The following is a 21,654-nucleotide window of genomic DNA, read 5'->3' as shown; positions in this document are numbered from 1 at the left end:
GTGCTCATCACTACTATTTTAGTTGTTAACTCTAAAATGAGGCAATGTAAATCAATTGGATTGGATTTCTAAGGCATGACCCATGGTGAGTAGCAGGCACACTAAGTGTGCATTCTGTATAGTATGTGACTGTGAATGCCTTTATCATCTGTATGCTATAATCACAAGCGGATCTATGGATTAGTATATAGAAATGGAGGCTATGCCGAGACTGGAACATCAAAATTAAAGAGACAGGTAAATCAAGAATAAGTAGGGACAATTGAATGGTGATATAGACACTTCGAATCACAAGTCTAATGTATACTCTATTATGTTTCAGGTATATGAAATATGATTTAACAGGATGCTAATATTAGTATACTTTCCACATATGTCATCATTAAAAAATGTCCTTAATTTCCAAACTGGACTTGGAGTACTGGCCAATATGTTTCTCCTTTTTTTCTATGCTTTCATAATCTTAGGTCACAGACCTAAGCCCACGGACATGATCTCCTGTCAACTGGCCTTCATTCACATAGTGCTGCTCCTCACTGGAGCAGATATTTGGCTTACAGACATATTTTTGTCACTGAACATTGAAAATGACTTCAAATGTAAGACAACTTTTTACATAAACAGAGTGATGAGAGGCCTCTCCATCTGCATCACCTGCCTCCTGAGTGTGTTCCAGGCTGTCACTATCAGTCCCGGTTCCTCTTTCTTGGCAAAATTTAAATATAAACTAAAAAAATACATGATTCGTGCTTTCTTATTTATTTGGTCTTTCAACTTGTCATTAATTAGCAACCACATCTTCTATGCTGGTGCTATTATCAATGTGAGTGTAACCAACCAGATGAAGGTCACTAAATTCTGCTCTCTCTTCCCCATGAACTACATCATCAGGGCACTGATTTTAACAGTGACAATCTCCAGAGATGTATTTCTTGTAGGAGTTATGCTGGCCACTAGTGCATACATGGTGATCATCTTGCTCAGACATCAGAGGCAATGCAAGCATCTTCACAGCCTCAGCCACCTGAGAGCATCCCCGGAGAAAAGGGCTACCCAGACCATCTTGCTGCTGGTGATTTTCTTTGTGGTCATGTACTGGGTGGACTTCATTATCTCATCCTCTGCAGTCCTGTTATGGATGTACGACCCAGTCACCCTGAGTGTTCAGAAGTTTGTGATGAATGTCTATCCCACAACTACTCCTTTGGTACAAATCAGTTCTGATAATAGAATAATCAATATGCTGAAAAGCTTGAGATCAAAGTGTCACCAGATTTTTTAAAAAGTGTTATTTTTTCCTTTTTATTAAAATTATTCATTCATATTTATTCATTTTTTGAGTATTGCATCAACATGTGGGATTTCCAGATATCCACAGAGGTCAGAAGAGGCAATTGCCCCCAGGCTGGAACCTGACATAGATATGGTTGTAAGGCATAATTCTTCCACATCTGTAATTATTGTTTCCTGAATACAGATTTTTTTTCTTAAATCATTTAATAGTTCATGGAACAATTCAAGATTCTTCATGACCTTTTAAGCTTTTCTTTTGAAGGGATTTTAATATACTCTCAGACATCAAAAATAGTTGAAATATCTCATGGTAGCTTTAACTATCTCATGTATAGTTTTTCTGCAGCACAAAATAATGGGAATTGAATTTTCCATTTTTAATCAAGGTTAATTAATGGGTTCTCTATGAAAATTTTATTTTCCTATGTATTTGAACTTCATTTAATTCACACTTATTGAAATATTGTTTGTAACTAAAAATTGTTATAAACACATATATGATGCACTGTGTGTTTTTGTGACTATGTGAATGCACATGTGTGTGCTCACATGAAGAATGTGTTTACATGTGCACATGGAGACCAGAAGACAACAACCTTGCCTTTTGTTCTTTATGAGCCATTCACTTTTTATTTTGAGAGAACATCTCTCACTCTAACCTGGAGCTTACTATATAGGTCAGTTATTCTCATGTCTCTGTCCCCCCAGATCTGGCATTAGAAGTGTTCACCATCATTCCCCACCATTGGAATATTCTGTTTTTCTTTTATAGAAAAAAGATTTTTTTTTCATACAATGTATTCTGATAAGAGTTTCCTGTTCCCTGATCCTCTTAGTTTCTTCTCTCCCTCATCTGGATCCATGCCTTTTCTTCCTCTCCTTGGAAAACCTCTAAGCCTTATTATAAAATAAACAAGACTATAAAATTATTTTTGTTGATACACCATGAGCTATATTAAAGGGTCACAACAAAAGGAAGGTTGAGATCAACTAAACTGAAATCATGTAATATTATTTTTATTAGTCCTGGTTCTCTAGAATAGTAGAACATATAGAATGAGTCCATATCTATATAGAAAGCATATTTACTAGAATGGCTTACAAGTTGTGTCCCAGCTAATCCAATGATTGCTGTCTACCACAAGAAAGTCCAAAAATCCAGTAGCTGTTCAATCCACAATACTGGAAGTTTTAGCTGTTTTTTGGTATATTCTGAATTCCTGAAGAAATAGGCTCAGTTTCAGTACAATAATGATTTTTCTGGCAACTACAAAGAAACCACACAAACACACAGCAATCCTCCCTTTTCCGTGTCTCTTAAATATACTGCCAGCTAATGTGTGGTCCATTTTAGTATTGAATTTTCCTACCGCAAATATCCAGAATAGAAGTGGGTTTTCCACTTCTAGTGATTTAATAAGAAAAAACCTTGCACAGGCATCTCTAGTCACTTTGGGGTTTAGTTAATTTCAGACGTAGAAAAGTTGACAACTAAGAATAGCATCACACTACTGTAGCATCTGCAAATGAAAATGCTTTGACTTGTTTCCTATCTGTGACTCCTCAATCTTCTTCAGTTATTTTACTGCTCCATAAAAACTTTCTGGTAGTTTGAATGTAATCAGGACCCCCATAATCCCATGGTGAGTGGGACCATCAGAAGGTGAGGACTTGGGGTGTTGAAGGAAGTGTGTCACTGTGAACTTTGAGGTCTCTTTTGCTCAAGCTTCATTCAGTGTGACACTCAGTCAACTTTCTGTTGCCTGCAAGATGTAGGACTCTCAGCTACTTCTCTAGCACCATGTCTGCTTGCTGCCATGTTGCTCCCACCATGCTGATAACGGACTGGACCTCAGAAAATGTCAGAAAACCACCCTAATTAAACATTTTCCTTTATAAGAGTTGTTGTGGTCATAGTATCTCTTCACAGCAATAAAATCTCTAAGACAGACTTCAAGAATACAGTTAGCAGGAATGTTGAGTGTACATTCCTGTCTTATTGTTGATTTTAGTTCTATTGTTTAAATTTCTCTCCATTTAAGTTGATATTGGCTATGGGCTTGCTATAAACTTCCTTTATTACATTTAGTTATATACCTTGTATCCGCAATATTTCCAAGACTTTTCTCATGTAGGGGTTTTGATTTGTTAAAGGCCTTTTCTTCATCTAATGAGATGATCATGTGATGTTTTGTCTTTCAGTCTGTTAATATGGTGTATTATTTTTTACAAATTTATGCATGTTGAATCATCCCTGCATCTCTAGGAAGGTTAAGTTAATCATGGTGGATGTTGTGTTTGGTGTTTTTTTTGGGTTGGGTTTGCAGATATTTTATTGATAAATTTTTACATCTATGTTCCTAAGGAAAATTTATCTGAATCTCTTTCTTTAATTGGGTCTTTATGTAGCTTATGTATCAGGTAAATTGGAACTAATTCAAAGAATTGGGCTGTATTCTTTCAGTTTTTAATTTGGTGAATAATTTGCGGAATATTGTGGGGTGGTAGTTTGAATAAGATTGGCCCTCAGAAGCTCATAGATTTCAATGCTTAGGGACTTATACTATTTGATTGATTAGTGTGGCTAGGTGTTTGGAGGAAGGTGTGTCTCTCTTGGGATAGGTTTTGAGGTTTCAAAAGCCCAAGCCAGACCCAGTGGCTCTCTCCATTCCTGCTGCCTGTGAATCTGGATGCAGAACTCTCTGTACCATCTCCAACACATGTCTGCATGGCACCATGCTCCCCACCATGATGATAATGGACTAAAATCTGAACTGTAAACAATCCCCGATTAAACACTTTCTTTTATAGGAGTTTCCATGTTCATGGTGTCTTTTCACAAAAACCAAACACAGGCCAAAACATGAGATTAACTCCCTTTTAGAAGTCACAGGGAATTTGGTGCTAAAACCATATTGTCCTGTTTTTTGGGGGTGTTTTTTTGTTTGGTTGGTTGGTTTTGTTTTTTGTTTTTTTGTTTTTGTATGGTTGGGAGACTCATAATTATTGCTTCTAATCCATTGATGTATTGGCCTGTTTAGCTTTCTTATTTAACCTGATTTGACTTTGTACTATCAGACTTATTGATCAAATTGTGAACTTCAGATGCAGAGATCCACAGTGGAGTCAAGACCATTATGGGGTTCCACTGAAAGAGCTTGCTTAAGCTAATCGGAGCCGACTATCTCCAGCCGACAGTGAGGGAACCAACGTAGGACCAAATTAGGCACTCCAGATGTGGGTAACAGTTGCTTGGCTGGGGCACACTCTGTTACCACTGGTAGTGAATCCATGATTTTCCCTACTGCTTCTACTTGCTTTTTGAAACCCATTCTCTTTGGAGGGATACCTTGCTCAGCCTAGATACAGTGGGAATGGCTTTTGGCTCAAAGCAATGTGCTAGACTTTGTTAACTTTCCATGGAAAACCTTATCATATTCTACCAAAGGTGTAGTTTGCCTACAGAATGTTTTGGTCTAGGGTGTAAGTGTGGCTTGTTTTGTTCTAAAAACAGAATGCTTATCTAGGAATGTAGCCCACAACCTTCAACTGGTCTGTTCCTTTTCTTGTATAATGTAAATGAAGTATTTTACCTTACTCCTACCACTTGGGGTTTGTATATTTTAAGTAATTTGAAAATAAACATAGGTGATTTCAGTATTCACTGGAACTGCCTCCTGATACTGTTCTGTGTTTTCTGTTTTATTATTTTCATGTCTTTGTATTCTTTACTTATATTTCTATTCCCCATGCCCCTACACTGGCAAGTGTGAGAGAGTCCGGCTTGATCACATGGTCCATCAGTCCCAGTCCAGCTGGCCTTGATGAGCTCCCATTAGATTAGCCCCACCATCTCAGTGGGTGGGCGCACCTCTCATGGTCCTGACTTACTTGCTCATGTTCTCCCTTCTTCTACTTCTCATTTGGACATTGGGAGCTCAGTCCAGTGCTCCAATGTGGGTCTCTGTCTCTAGCTTCATCCATCGCCAGAGGAAGGGTTTGTGGTGATATGCAAGATATTCATCAGTATGGCTATAGGATAGAGCCATTTCAGGCTCCCTCTCCTCTGCTGCCAAAGGATCTAGCTGGGGACATCTCCAAGGACACCTGGGAACACCTCTAGAGTCAAGTCTCTTGCCAAACCTAAAATGGATCCCTAAATTAAGATATATACTTCCCTGCTCCCATATCCACTCTTCCTCCATCCCAACCGTCCCATTCCCCCAAGCTCTCCCCATCCTCCCCTTCTCACTTTTTTCTCCCATCTCCCCTTACCCCTACCCCACCCCCACCCCCAAGTTTCCAATTTTTGCCTGGCAGTCTTGTCTCCTTCCAATATAAAGGAGGATAACTATATGTTTTTCTTTGGGTTCACCTTTTTTTTTATCTTCTCTAGGATCACGAATTATAGGCTCAATGTCTTTATTTATGGCTAGAAACCAAATATGAGTAAGTACATACCATATTCATCTTTTTGGTTCTGGGTACCACACTCACGATAGTGTTTTCTATTTCCATCCATTTCCATGCAAAAGTCAAGATGTCATTGTTTTTTACTGCTGAGTAGTACTCTAATGCATACATATTCCACACTTTCTTTATCCATTCTTGGATTGAGGGGCATCTAGGTTGTTTCCAGGTTATGGCTATTACAAATAAAGCTGCTATGAACATAATTAAAGAAATGCTTTTGTAGTATGCTAGGGCATCTCTTGGGTATATATAGCATAAAATATCTTGGGATAACTCTAACCAAGAAAGTGAAAGATCTGTTTGAAAAGAACTTTAAGTCTTTGAAGAAAGAAATTGAAGAGGATACCAGAAAATGGAAGGATCTCCCTTGCTCTTGGATTGGGAGAATTAACATAGTAAAAATGGCAATTCTACCAAAAGCAATCTATAGATTCATTGCAATCCCCGTCAAAATCCCAACAAAATTCTTCACAGACCTTGAGAGAACAATAATCAACATTATATGGAAAAACAAAAAACCCAGGATAGCCAAAACATTTCGATACAATAAAGGTACTTCAGGAGGCATTACCATCCCTGACTTCAAACTCTATTACAGAGCTACAGTAATGAACACATCTTGGTATTAGCACAAAAACAGAGATGTTGACCAATGGAATCGTATAGAAGACCCGGATTTTAACCCACAAACCTATGAACCCCTGATTTTTAACAAAGGAGCTAAAAGCATACAATGGAAGAAAGAGAGCATCTTCAACAAATGGTGCTGGCACAACTGGATGTCAACCTGTAGAAGAATGAAAAAAGATCCGTATCTATCACCATGCACAAAACTCATGTCCAAAAGGATTAAAGACCTCAATATCAATCTGAGCACACTGAACCTGATAGAAGAGAAAGTGGGACATACTGTACAATACATAGGCATAGGAGACCACTTCCTACATATAACCCCAGTAGCACAGACAATAAGGGCAACATTGAATAAATGGGACCTCCTAAAACTGAGAAGCTTCTGTAAAACAAAGGACACTGTCATTAAGACAAAAAGGCAATCTACAGACTGGGAGAAGATCTTCACCAACCCCGCAACAGATAAGCGTCTCATTTCTAAAATATATAAAGAACTCAAGAAACTAGACTTTAAAATGCTATTTAACCCAATTAAAAAAATGGGGCACTGAACTGAACAGAGAATTCTCAACAGAAGAAGAGTAAGTATTGATGAAATACGAATACACAGGCACATGGAATATTTATATAAGGCTCATTATGTAACTGTGGTAAAAAAAAGACCAATTTAAATTCACAGTATTTTTGAGGCTCCAGAGAAACTACACTTAGGAAAGATAATTGAAGCTACAATAGAATATTTAAACTACTCTTGATGACTGAGAGTATATTAAATATCCATCAAAAGAAATACGTTAAAGTCAGTATCAGCAAGGACCATCCTTTGAGCAACCTCAACATCAGGGAATATTTATGAAATAAAGTAAAGATGAAAGAGTAAGAGAATTTCTGAAGAAATTTCAAATTATGGTGTACAATAAACTTAAAGGATACTATATATCTTGGCAGCAGAAATGTCACAAAAAATGTATATGTGTAATACCACAAATTTTATTTAAAATATGGAGAATCTTGATTTTCTACTTGAACAATTACAGAGTTTAAGAAGAATATGTTTTTAGGAAAAATTAGTTGTGGCTGCACAAGAATGACACCTTACAAACATCTGTCTGTCCAGCTCAAAGGGGGCAAGGACAATGGCCTCTTCTGAACTTGTGGGTGCCAGAAATTCACACATACATACATGCTGACCCAATACTCATAAATATAAAAACATAAATAAATCATTCTATTAAAATGAGAAAAATTATCCCTTTTTTAAAATGTGGTGGCACACGGACTGCATGTGTTTCAGCATACTGATTATTCTGTTATCAGAACTGATTTGCACCAAAGGAGTAATTGTGGGATAGACATTAATCACAAACTTCTGAACACTCAAGATGACTGGATTGTACATCCATAACAGGACTGCAGTGGATGAGATGATGAAGTCCACCCAGTACATGACCACAAAGAAAGCCACCAGCAGCAAGATGGTCTGGGTGGCCCTTTTCTCAGGAGATTCTCTCAGGTGGCTGAGACTGTGAAGATGCTTATGTTGCCTCTGATGTCTGAGCAAGATGATCACCATGTATGCATTTGTGGCCAGCATAACTCCTACGAGAAATACATCTCTAGAGGTTGCCACTGTTAAAATCAGTGCCCTAATGATATAGTTCATGGAGAAGAGTGAGCAGAATTTAGTGACCTTCATCTGGTTGGTCTCACTCATGTTGGAAAAAGTACCAGTATAAAAGATCCAGTGGCTACTGAATAACAAGTTGAAAGTCCAAATAAATAAGAAAGCACAAATCATATACTTTTTTAGTTTATATTTAAATTTTGCCAAAAAAGAAGTACTAGGACTGATAGTGACAGCCTGGAACACACTCAGGAGGCAGGTGATGCAGATGGAGAGGCCTCTCATCACTCTGTTTATGTAAAAAGTTGTCTTACATTTGAAGTCATTTTCAATGTTCAGTGACTCAAATATGTCCCAAAGCCAAATATCCCCTCCAGTGATGATCAGCAGTGTGTGAATGAAGGCCAGTTGACAGGAGATCATGTCTGTGGACTTAGGTCTGTGACCTAGAGTTATGAAAGTGTAGAAAAAAGAAGAAACATATTGGCCAGGATTCCAATTCCAGCTTGGAAATTAAGGACATTCTTCAATGAGGACATAAGTGGAAAGTGTATTCATTTTAGGAGCATGATTTGAAAAAATGAAATTTATGACCTGGCAATGCTGAATCATGCATGGGCAGCCCAAATATGGTGGTTCTGTTGACCCTGTCCATATTAGGTTTCATAGTCTAAATTGATGATGATGATTACTGACTAGGTTTCATTCTCAAGAGGGCACCAGATCCCAATACAGATGGTTGTGGATACTTATTTCATATACCTGAAAAAATTATATATTATTCACGAAAGTCGTTATTCATGGTCATTATGTATATCATCATTCTGTTTTACCTATTTATTCTTTATTAACCCATCTCTTTATTTCAAGTTCCACATTAGACTTGACCTATGTTTCTATATAATCTCAATATATCTCCTGGATAGACAGCATTCTCAGCCACATCCAACACAGAATGCACACTCATGTGCCTGTATTGCACCTAGACCTCATGCCTTAGAAATTGAATCCTACTGATTTGATTTACATTGCCTCATTTTATAGTTAACACTGGAAACAGCAGTGATGAGAAAACAGGAGCATAATCATATTTGTACAACTGATTAAAATTATGTTGTTCTGGGGAGAAATCACAAAAGAAATCCAAAAGAGTGAGGTGAGTCAGTCTCATATTTTATAATCTTAATAACCTCAAATTTACAACTATACATGTTTTCATTCATAATTTTGATGGAATCAGAGTTGATAATTCATGATAATTCCACTATTTAATCAGTACGATGTCTATCTCAATTTATCTATTTTTATTTTCCTTTTTCAATGAACTCACCACTCCAGAATCTGGGATTAAAGACAATGATACAGTTGGAGTTCATTCGTGCACTTTCCACACCGTATTAATTTTATAACCATTATTGTTATGAATGCTCCTAGATGTCTCCCAGTTTACTTTCCATCCTATTTAAAACTTGTGTAAACTCTACTTATGGTTTAAAAAACTAACTCCCCTCTTTGTTTCTATGGCCTGCCTGCACCAAGCAGGGTAGGCGCTTTGTTTGCGACCTGCCCACCAGCACGGAGGCCTGATCTCTAGGCGCCAGGAGACCCAGCGTTGGGGTGAGTTTCTGACCCTGCCGCGCCAGCCCGGGAAGGGGAGTTCAGAGCTTCCTTGGCCCCCCATCCTTCTTGAGCTCTCGGCAGGGCCCCCACTCCCTGCATACCTCCTCTTTCTTCCTAGCCCACCCAGCTCCCATCCAGAACCCTCCCCACCTCGGCCCCACTGTCCTCTTTCTGCAAATAACATCACCCAGCCCAGCCAGTCTGGGCACTGGGTCTGAATCATCAGGGCACCCAAGCAGGCGGGAGTCTCTTTGTTTCTATGGCCTGCCTGCACCAAGCAGGGTAGGCGCTTTGTTTGTGACCTGCCCACCAGCACGGAGGCCTGATCTCTAGGCGCCAGGAGACCCAGCGTTGGGGTGAGTTTCTGACCCTGCCGCAACAGCCCGGGAAGGGGAGTTCAGAGCTTCCTTGGCCCCCCATCCTTCTTGAGCTCTCGGCAGGGCCCCCACTCCCTGCATACCTCCTCTTTCTTCCTAGCCCACCCAGCTCCCATCCAGAACCCTCCCCACCTCGGCCCCACTGTCCTCTTTCTGCAAATAACATCACCCAGCCCAGCCAGTCTGGGCACTGGGTCTGAATCATCAGGGCACCCAAGCGGGCGGGAGTCTCTTTGTTTCTATGGCCTGCCTGCACCAAGCAGGGTAGGCGCTTTGTTTGCGACCTGCCCACCAGCACGGAGGCCTGATCTCTAGGCGCCAGGAGACCCAGCGTTGGGGTGAGTTTCTGACCCTGCCGCGCCAGCCCGGGAAGGGGAGTTCAGAGCTTCCTTGGCCCCCTATCCTTCTTGAGCTCTCAGCAGGGCCCCCACTCCCTGCATGCCTCCTCTTTCTTCCTAGCCCACCCAGCTCCCATTCAGAACCCTCCCCACCTCGGCCCCACTGTTCTCTTTCTGCAAATAACATCACCCAGCCCAGCCAGTCTGGGCACTGGGTCCAAATCATCAGGGCACCCAAGCGGGCGGGAGTTCCTTTGTTTCGTTGGCCTGCCTGCACCAAGCAGGGTAGGCGCTTTGTTTGCCACCTGCCCATCAGCACGGAGGCCTGATCTCTCGGTGCCAGGAGACCCAGCCTTGGGGAGACCCAGCATTGGGGAGAGACAACGTTGGGGAGATCCAGCATTGGGTAGGCAAGGAGACCTGATCCGGTAAAGAAGATCCATAAGGGAGCATTTGGAAGAAGAGATGGGTAGACGCCAAGGCAAGAATTCGCCCAACAAGCTGAAAAGCAATATGAAGCCACCAGAAACCAGCAACCTCACAACGGGAGGACATGAACACCTTAATCAAGAAGAAGTAGAAAAGGTTGAGTTCATGAAAGTGATTGACGTCCTTAAACAGCATGTAAAAAATGCCCTTATAGAAATGGATGAGAAATATAATAGAAAGTTTGAAGAACTGAATAAATCAGTGAATGATACCCTAGAAAACCAAGGAAAAACAATCAAACAGATAATGGAAACGGTGCAAGACGTGAAAACTGAAATGGAGGCAAAGAAGAAAACACAAAGAGAGGGCCGGCTGGACATGGAAAATTTAAGTAAACAAACAGAGTCTACAGAAACAAGCATAACCAACAGAATACAAGAGATAGAAGAAAGAATCTCAGATTCTGAAGATACCATAGAGAAAATAAACAATCTGATCAAAGAAAACAGCAAGTCCAACAAACTCTCATCACAAAATATTCAGGAAATATGGGACACAAAAAAAAGACCAAACCTAAGAATAATAGGAGTAGAAGAAGGAGAAGAAGTGCAGCTCAATGGTCCAGAAAATATATTTAATAAAATTATAGAAGAAAACTTTCCCAACCTAAAGAAAGATATACCTATGAAGGTTCAAGAAGCATACAGAACACCGAATAGGCTGGATCAAAAAAGAACATCCCCTCGTCATATAATTATCAAAACACAAAGCATACAGAATAAGGAAAGAATATTAAGAGCCGCAAAGGAAAAAGGCCAAATTACTTATAAAGGTAAACCTATCAGACATACACCTGACTTCTCCATGGAAACCATGAAAGCCAGAAGGTCCTGGATAGATGTACTTCAGAAACTAAGAGACCATGGATGCAAGCCCAGATTACTATACCCAGCCAAGCTTTCGTTCACTATAAATGGAGAAAATAAAATTTTCCAGGATAAAAACAAATTCAAACAATACGCAGCCACAAATCCAGCCTTACAGAAAGTAATAGAAGGAAAATCACTAACCAAGGAGTCCAACAATGACCACAATAACTCAGACATCTAGAGACCCTTCACCAACACAAATCAAAGAAGGGAAACAAACAAACTCTACGACTAAAAAAAATTACCGGAGTTAACATCCACTGGTCATTAATATCACTTAATGTCAATGGACTCAACTCACCTATTAAAAGGCACAGGCTAAGAGATTGGATACGAAAACAGGACCCAACATTCTGCTGTTTACAAGAAACACACCTCAACCACAAAGACAGGCACCTACTCAGAGTAAAGGGCTGGGAAAAGGCTTATCAAGCAAATGAACCTAAGAAACAAGCAGGTGTGGCCATATTAATTTCTAACAAAGTTGACTTCAAACTTAAATCAATCAGAAGAGATGGAGAGGGGCATTTTATACTCATAACAGGAACAGTTCAGCAGGATGAAGTCTCAATTCTGAACATCTATGCCCCTAATTTAAAAGCACCCACTTACATAAAAGAAACATTGCTAAAACTCAAGGCAGCCATCAAACCGCACACACTAATAGTAGGAGACTTCAACACTCCTCTCTCACCAATGGACAGGTCAAACAGACAGAAACCTAACAGAGAAGTAAGAGAACTACTGGAGGTAATGAAGCAAATGGACTTAACAGACATCTATAGAACATTCCACCCAAATAGGAAAGAATATACCTTCTTCTCTGCAGCTCATGGAACCTTCTCAAAAATCGACCACATAGTCGGTAACAAAGCAAACATCCACAGTTACAAAAAAATATTAGTAACCACCTGTGTCTTATCAGATCACCATGGATTAAAGTTAGAATTCAACAACAATGCTACCCCCAAAAAGCCTACAAACTCATGGAAACTGAACAGTCAACTACTGAACCATACCTGGATTAAGAAAGAAATTAAGAAAGAAATTAAAGTCTTCCTGGAATTCAATGAAAATAAAGAAACAACATACTTAAACTTATGGGATACTATGAAAGCAGTCCTAAGAGGAAAGTTCATAACACTAAGTGCCCACTTAAAGAAAACAGAGAAAGCTCACATTGCTTAACAGCCCAACTGAAAGCTCTAGAAAAAAAAAAGAAGCAGACTCACCTAGGAGGAGTAGAAGACTGGAAATAATCAAACTGAGGGCTGAAATCAACAAAATAGAAACACAGAAAACAATCCAAAGAATCAATGAAACAAAAAGCTGGTTCCTGGAGAAAGTCAACAAGATTGATAAACCCCTATCCAAACTAATCAAACGGCAGAGAGAGAATTTGCAAATTAATAAGATCAGAAATGAAAAGGGGGACATAACCACAGACACAGAGGAAATTCAGAGAATCATTAGATCTTACTACAAAAGCCTATATGCCACAAAACTGGAAAATGTAAAGGAAATGGACACTTTTTAGATAAATACCATATACCAAAATTAAACCAGGACCAGGTGAACAATCTAAATAGACCTGTTAGTTGCGAAGAATTAGAAGCTGTCATCAAAAACCTCCCTACCAAAAAAAGCCCAGGACCAGATGGTTTCAATGCGGAATTCTACCAGAACTTCCAAGAAGACCTAATACCTATACTCCTTAATGTATTTCACAATATAGAAACAGAAGAGTCATTGCCAAATTCCTTTTATGAAGCTACAGTTACTCTGATACCAAAACCGCACAAAGACTCAACCAAGAAAGAAAATTATAGACCAATCTCACTCATGAACATCGATGCAAAAATCCTCAACAAAATACTGGCAAACCGAATCCAAGAACACATTAGGAAAATTATCCATTATGATCAAGTAGGCTTCATCCCAGGGATGCAGGGCTGGTTCAACATACAAAAATCTATCAATGTAATCCAGCATATAAATAAACTGAAAGAAAAAAACCATATGATCATTTCATTAGATGCTGAAAAAGCATTTGACAAAATTCAACACCCCTTTATGATAAAAGTATTGGAGAGATTAGGGATACAAGGGTCATACCTAAATATAATAAAAGCTATACATTAAATTAAATGGAGAGAAACTTAAATTAAGCCGACAGCTAACATTAAATTAAATGGAGAGAAACTTAAAGCCATCCCACTAAACTCAGGAACACGACAAGGCTGTCCACTCTCGCCATACCTCTTCAATATAGTACTTGAAGTTCTAGCAATAGCAATAAGACAACATAAGGGGATCAAAGGGATTCGAATTGGAAAGGAAGAAGTTAAACTTTCGTTATTTGCAGATGATATGATAGTGTACATAAGCGACCCCAAAAACTCCACCAAAGAACTTTTACAGCTGATAAACACCTTTAGTAATGTGGCAGGATACAAGATCAACTCCAAAAAATCAGTCGCCCTCTTATACACAAAGGATATGGAAGCAGAGAGGGAAATCAGAGAAGCTTCACCTTTCACAATAGCCACAAACAGCATAAAATATCTTGGGGTAACTCTAACCAAGGAAGTGAAAGATCTATTTGACAAGAACTTTAAGGCATTGAAGAAAGAAATTGAGGAGTATACCAGAAAATGGAAGGACCTTCCTTGCTCTTGGATTGGGAGGATCAACATAGTAAAAATGGCAATTCTACCAAAGGCAATTTATAGATTCAATGCAATCCCCATCAGGGTCCCATCAAAATTCTTCACAGATCTTGAGAGGACAATAATCAACTTTATATGGAAAAACAAAAAACCCAGGATAGCCAAAACAATCCTATACAATAAAGGATTGTCTGGAGGCATTACCATCCCTGACTTCAAACTCTATTACAGAGCTACAGTGATGAAAACAGTGTGGTACTGGCATAAAAACAGAGAAGTTGACCAATGGAATCGTATAGAAGACCCGAATTTTAACCCACAAACCTATGAACACCTCATTTTTGATAAAGGAGCCAAAAGTATACAATGGAAGAAAGAAAGCATTTTTAACAAATGGTGCTGGCATAACTGGATGTCAACCTGTAGAAGAATGAAAATAGACCCATATCTATCACCATGCACAAAACTCAAGTCCAAATGGATTAAAGACCTCACTATCAGTCAGAACACAGTGAACCTGATAGAAGAGAAAGTGGGAAGTACCCTACAGGAGATGGGCACAGGAGATCGCTTCCTATGTGTAACCCCAACAGCACAGACTTTAAGGGCAACATTGAATAAATGGGACCTACTAAAACTGAGAAGCTTCTGTAAAGCAAAGGACACTGTCACCAAGACAAATAGGCAACCTACTGACTGGGAGAAGATCTTCACCAACCCCGCAACAGACAAAGGTCTGATCTCCAAAATATATAGAGAACTCAGGAAACTAGACTTTAAAATGCTAATTAACCCAATTAAAAAATGGGGCACTGAACTGAACAGAGAATTCTCAGCAGAGGAAGTTCAAATGGCCAAAAGACACTTAAGGTCATGCTCAACCTCCTTAGCAATCAGGGAAATGCAAATCAAAACAACTTTGAGATATCATCTTACACCTGTCAGAATGGCTAAAATAAAAAACTCCAATGATAGCCTTTGCTGGAGAGGCTGTGGAGGAAGGGGAACACTCATCCATTGCTGGTGGGAATGCAATCTTGTGCAACCACTTTGGAAATCGGTGTTTCGGTTTCTCAGGAAATTCGGGATCAACTTACCCCTGGACCCAGCAATATCACTCCTGGGAATATACCCAAGAGATGCCCTATCACATGACAAGAGCATTTGTTCAACTATGTTCATAGCAGTATTATTTGTAATAGCCAGAACCTGGAAACAACCTAGATGCCCTTCAATGGAAGAATGGATGAAGAAAGTGTGGAATATCTACACATTAGAGTACTATGCTGCGGTAAAGAACAATGACTTCTCGAATTTTGCATGCAAATGGATGGAAATAGAAAACACTATCCTGAGTGAGGTATCCCAGAGCCAAAAAGATGAACATTGGATGTACTCACTCATAATTGGTTTCTAGCCATAAACAAGGGTCACGGAGTCTACACTTGGTGATCCCAAAGAAGCTAAGTAAGAAGGTGAACCAAAGGAAAAGCATATAGTTGTCCTCTTGGCTATGGGAAGTAGACAAAATTGCCGGGGAGAAAATTGAGATCTTGGGGGTGGGGTGGGATGGGGGTAAGGGGAGATGGGGAGAGAGGGGGGAGAGGGGGAGAATGGGGGGGGAGCTTGGGAAAGGGGGAGGATTGGGATGAAGGAAGGTTGGATGGGGGAGCACGGAAGCACGGTTCTTAGTTAAGGGAGCCACCTTAGGGTTGGCAAGAGACTTGAACCTAGAGTGGCTCCCAGATACCCAAGCCGAGGTCCCTAGTTAGTTCCTTGGGCAGCTGAGGATGGGGAACCTGAAATGACCCTATCCTAGAGCAATACTGACGAATATCTTGCATATCATCATAGAACCTTCATCTGGTGATGGATGGAGACAGAGACAGAGACCCACACTGGAGCACTGGACTGAGCTCCCAAGGTCCCGATGAGGAGCAGAAGGAGGGAGAACATGAGCAAAGAAGTCGGGACCACGAGGGGAGCACCCACCCACTGAGACAGTGGAGCTGATCTATTGGGAGCTCACCAAGGCCAGCTGGACTGTGACTGAAAAAGCATGGGATAAAACTGGACTCTCTGAGCATGGCCAACAATGAGGGCTGATGAGAACCCAAGGACAATGGCACGGGGTTTTGAACCTACGTAATGTGCTGGCTTTGTGGGAGCCTAGCCAGTTTGGATGTTCACCTTCCTAGAAATGCACGGAGGGGGGAGGACCTAGGACTTACCACAGGGTAGGGAAATCTGACTGCTCTTTGGGCTGGAGAGGGAGGGGGAGAGGAGTGGGGGGAGGGGGAGAAGGGTGGGAGGAGGGGGAGGGAAATGGGAGGCTGGGAGGAGGAGGAAATTTGTTTTTTTTTCTCTTTTCTCAATAAAAAAAGTTAAAAAAATAAAATAATAATAATAATAACAATAATAATAAGTAGTAGTACCAGAAACATCCTCTTGCACAGAGGACACGTGAGACAGGACTCTGAACCAGAAATTCTGTTTTATTGTGGGAAGTTGATAAAGTCCAAGTGAATGTATATTGTTAAGTATATGGCCATGACATGGATTCCAATGCTTCAAACCATGGCAAAACTTTCCCAAGATCAGGGAAATAACAAAGCCACATCCAGGTCCCTGTAAGGATGCCAACAGTTTGACAGTATGTTTGCAGCATAAAACTGTTCCCCTACAGAGATATCTTACCACCTTCTCCTTGTTCAGCTATGTATAATAAACCTGCCTCCTCAATCCAGATATATAAAATAAATACTCAGCTTTAAGGCTGTTGCTGGTGCATCTCTATCAGATCACATGGCCCATGTAAACCCAGTTTTTCTGTTCATGTATTGGTGTGTCTGTCTCCTCTTCATTTCCTCCCTGCCCCATTCAGGTTAACCACAAAACTGTTCAAGTTGTGATATTTTATACTCATCAATACTCTCTTAAGTATGATATTAATGTTTTATATCTTAATCTCTGTTTTTCCTATGAAAAAAAATCCACAGGTCATTCATGATTCTTCTTATTATGTATAAAGAATAGATTTCAAATCCTTGGGAGTTTTAAGATTATGAGAAAGATATTGTTAATTGTAAAAAAGTACAATTGGTTTCCACCCACCTCCCCAAATAAAACTACTATGGGATAAAAAAAAAAAAAAGAAGAAGAACAGCTAACAAAGGGGCAGAGACCTTGAGCTTCCTGGAGATGGCAGGCAGCAGGATATTCAAAGGACAGATATATTCAAAGACAAAACACATGAGCAAGGGGCTGACATGAGTCAGGCAGTGGGAAAAGGAAGAAGTTGTGGAGGAAGCCTGCTGTGAACCTGTGGGGAAGCACTTCTGTTTCTGAATGTAATATTGACTACTCACCAAACAGAAAAATGGCTGTCTGTAAAAGACCTTTCCTAGCATTGCCAAATCTATTTGTTTTTTTTAAAAAAATACATTGTAATGTTTAAATGGGATTGTAAAACACCAACGTATTTTTTAAGCGTGTAAGAAGGAAAGGAGGGGCCTGATAAAAAGCCTTTGCTGGAGAGCTGCTGTTAAAGCCCCTCGATTCCGCATTGTTAGCTGCTGCTGGCTTTGACCTTTGTGTTATGAATTGACACATTTTTTTTTTTTTTTGGTTTTTCGAGACAGGGTTTCTCTGTGGCTTTGGAGCCTGTCCTGGAGCTAGCTCGGTAGACCAGGCTGGTTTCGAACTCACAGAGATCCGCCTGCCTCTGCCTCCCGAGTGCTGGGATTAAAGGCGTGCGCCACCATCGCCCGGCTGAATTGACACATTTTAACTGGTTTATGTCGTAAGTGGGTGGAAGACAATGGATTCCAAGAGCAATCGGCCCAAAATAAGTGAATAATGAACAGAGCTCAGGAAAAGCACAAGGCAGAAAATAGCCGACTCGCTGTCAGCGATGACTCAGAGAATTGTAAGATGCGACACTCTGCTTTGGCATTAGGATTCAGCCCCATCCTCTGTTGACTGATTTTCTGTAGATAAGAAAATGCTGTATTTTTATGAACGTATTAAAGAACATTTTCCCAAGAGCATTTGTTTTTTGATCCTGCCGCAATGAAGTCTCATGCCGTTGTGCCTGAAACCATACTTCTATATCATATGTGTATTGTATATGTATTATATGTAACATAATATTGTATATATTATGTGTATGCATAGAAAATTCATACAGTGTTAACAGTTTTGTAATACATATTACATACCCAGTATTGTTTATGTTCTTCACAATAAATTACTAATTGAATACAAGAGAAAAAAAAAACTAACTCCCAACTATCAAGACAAATGCTATTTTTGTTTATTTTTTACAGCGGGTCAATGGGGTAGGTAAATCATTACTAGTATGATTCCTTTCGGTGTTTTCATCCATCCTTTGATACTTTACCTACCTATTCCATCTTCTGTATTTATATCCTCCTCTTTGACTAAGAAGCCCCCATTTTCCCTATCAGATCAATGGTCTCCTACTACTCCCCTTTACCTTCCTCCCACACTTCCTTATTTATATACTTCCCTCCTCCCTGCTAAGAAGCCCACCCTTTCCCATTTCCCTGATAAGATCACGTGTACCCTGTTATTCTTCTCTCCATTGCTACCCACGATCAACCCCATCTCGGCCATGGTCCCATTTTGCTTTCCTGATACCTGTAGTTTACACAGGTAAATACTCACATCTGAAGATGTGGAGCTAGGAGACCCCAACAAGAGAGAGCATGTGACACTAAGACAAACACTGCTTTCAACACATTGTGACAAAGATGACCACATAGTGATCCTCTTTTAGACTCTCTGTTTTAAAAGAGATTCCTTCCCATGCAGTGGATATCAAGGGTCCCAGTGTTATCATATGTCACCAACACACAGACAATTTTTTTATTTTCAACAAATGGTCTTAGCTTGAGTGCTGATGTTAGTTATTTATTCTGGTTACCAGTATCATTATTTTAGAAAATTAGTATAATTCATTCTTTAACATAAACTTTGTGGTAGAGAAATAGAAAACTATACCTACTAAGATTCTTGTGACAAAGAGAGGCCAATTGTGTTCTCAAGATCAATTGTATATTCCACACACATAGCTGCATGCATGTATATATAGCAATATTGCAGAAGTCAGTATATGAGAGCACATTATCACATCCCCACGAATATGACAACATAAATCCTAGATTTTACATATATACATTATGTTTGCTCTTAAAACTTGATCTAGTAAAGGAATAGGTTGAACCCAATTGCCAGAGCAAACATATGATTTTCCCACCAACAAACTTTCACAGTAGCTGCACATTGGCATTCTGTTTTTTTAAAATATTCCAGGATGCAAGTTGAGAGATGGCACAGTGGTTCAGAGCATGTTTTCTCTTGAATACAGTATGAACTAGGTTCCCAGCAATGATATGGTGGCTCATAACCATCTGTAACTCTAGTTGTATGGAATCTATTTCCTTTTCTGATATTGTAAGCAAGTAGTACACAGATATACATGCACGTAAAATACATATATATGTAAAATAAAAGAAATAAATATTAAAGAAAGAAACAAAGAAAATATGTTATCAGATTTATTTGGGATAATAATTAATTCAAGGCTTGGTCTCTACACTGACAGAACTGAGAACATTCCAATTTGAAAACTGCAAATGGACAAACACTGTATATATATAAACATTTTTATTCATTGTAGAGCTATAATTTTTAATATGGAATTGTAATATAAATAAAATAAAAAGATGATAATAGAAGTTAAAGATGGTAATTAAATTTATTTTCTTATCTGAAAGCTATGGACTTCAACCTCTCTACTTCATATCCATTGCTGTCGCCTACATAAAATGACACTTCTTCTCATTCCTTACGTGGTGTCTTTCCCTGGAGTGTACTAGAGTTGAGACTGGAACAGAAAAAGCATAACTATCACAGCTACAAACTGAGTTTTCAACATATACATAAACTAAGAAAAGTCATTCATTTTATTTGAAAAGAATGCAGTGCTTGGAATTTCATATTAGTTTATGTTGTAGTACTTAGTTGTAAGGACCTAACCCAAAGTGTATCCATAAGCCTTCATAATAGTAACAAATCCATCACTCTTAATGGGATCCAGACCAAAAACTGAGCAGGCAGCAGGTAGCTGTCTGAAGAAACGTGCAACAAAAGAAACAAAGAGCTGTTTCCTGCATAACTCTACGATCTTCTGGAAAAAATCACGTTCCCTCTTCATTATCACAGTATTTAATTTTAGAACAGACTTGTTTTGTGAATTTATGATAGCATTTTCATTCTTCTCAGAGGAGATAGTAATATAATGAACACAAAACATATTAGAGCAAAAGTATCATAATCATTTTAAGTTTACCATATTTAGGTCATAATTAAAATGACCTATTTGCAGTGTGACTGCTCAGAGAGAACAAGGAGTGATTGTGTGACTTTCAGGTGACAAGATACATGGAGTTAGCTGAGGTACTGTCCACTGTCAGCAATGTTAATAAATCTTTGGAACTCTCAGGAGAATGAAGACCTTAGCCACTCAAATTAATTCCATGTGGACATTTTTATAAAATAGATATGCCAGAAGGAATAAATAGTAATTACTAATTTAAGGTATTAATTCATAGAACTTGCCTAATCTCTTAAACAATTTTAAAGTATCAGTTACTCTGTAGAAATTGAATTTAGCTCACTGACAACTGGAAGCACACAGACGCTCACGAGAACCTTACAGTCTCACACTTTGGAGCCAGTTCCCCTGTGATGAAGCAGCAGCAGCAGTGTCACTGCAGAGCCTGTGGGGAAGCAGTCAGACCCAGAGCTTGATCACAGGTCACATGGTGTAAATCTGGGAAAGACACGAAAATGTTCACTGGAAGTGTGTGTGTGTGTGTGTGTGTGTGTGTGTGTGTGTGTGTGTGTGTGGATTACCTGGACTAAAAATAGATCAATATCATACTGTGTGCTGAGGCTGCTATCATGATTACATGAACAGCACTTAACTGAAAAACTGAGGGTTATATCAAATATGTTTCTGAAATAAAATGAACTTTAGGGGAAATGGATTGTGCATCTCTGTTTTCTGGGTGACTTAATAAAATCCACAAGGGTCCTGCCTAGTGCATCAGTGCAGAATCTTAAAGTGAATTATACAAAAAAAAACTGAATATTCTGTAAGACTTGCCAACATAAACTAATACTTCCATCATTTTTTTTTGTGTGTGTGTGGCGTGGAAGTGCTGTGTCTAGTGAGCAAAT

The 21,654-nt window shown here is 39.4% G+C and overlaps 1 protein-coding gene and 1 pseudogene across 1 annotated transcript; one reads left to right on the top strand and one right to left on the bottom strand.

Annotated features, from left to right (window-relative positions):
* Positions 1–364: 364 nt before the first annotated feature.
* LOC121439664 (vomeronasal type-1 receptor 90-like) lies at positions 365–1,282 on the top strand. The gene has a single exon (XM_041640231.1). It carries the CDS (start codon positions 374–376, stop codon positions 1,280–1,282), a length of 909 nt encoding a protein of 302 aa, XP_041496165.1. The 5' UTR covers positions 365–373.
* A 6,363-nt stretch (positions 1,283–7,645) lies between these two features.
* LOC121439694 lies at positions 7,646–8,592 on the bottom strand (annotated as a pseudogene).
* Positions 8,593–21,654: the final 13,062 nt, after the last annotated feature.

This window comes from Microtus oregoni, unplaced genomic scaffold, assembly GCF_018167655.1.
Source record: "Microtus oregoni isolate MIOR12 unplaced genomic scaffold, Mior012 000062F_ref0000492, whole genome shotgun sequence".
NCBI classification, from domain to species: domain Eukaryota; kingdom Metazoa; phylum Chordata; class Mammalia; order Rodentia; family Cricetidae; genus Microtus; species Microtus oregoni.
Note: the sequence above shows the minus strand (reverse complement) of the source record. Positions and strands in the feature narration are given on the sequence as shown.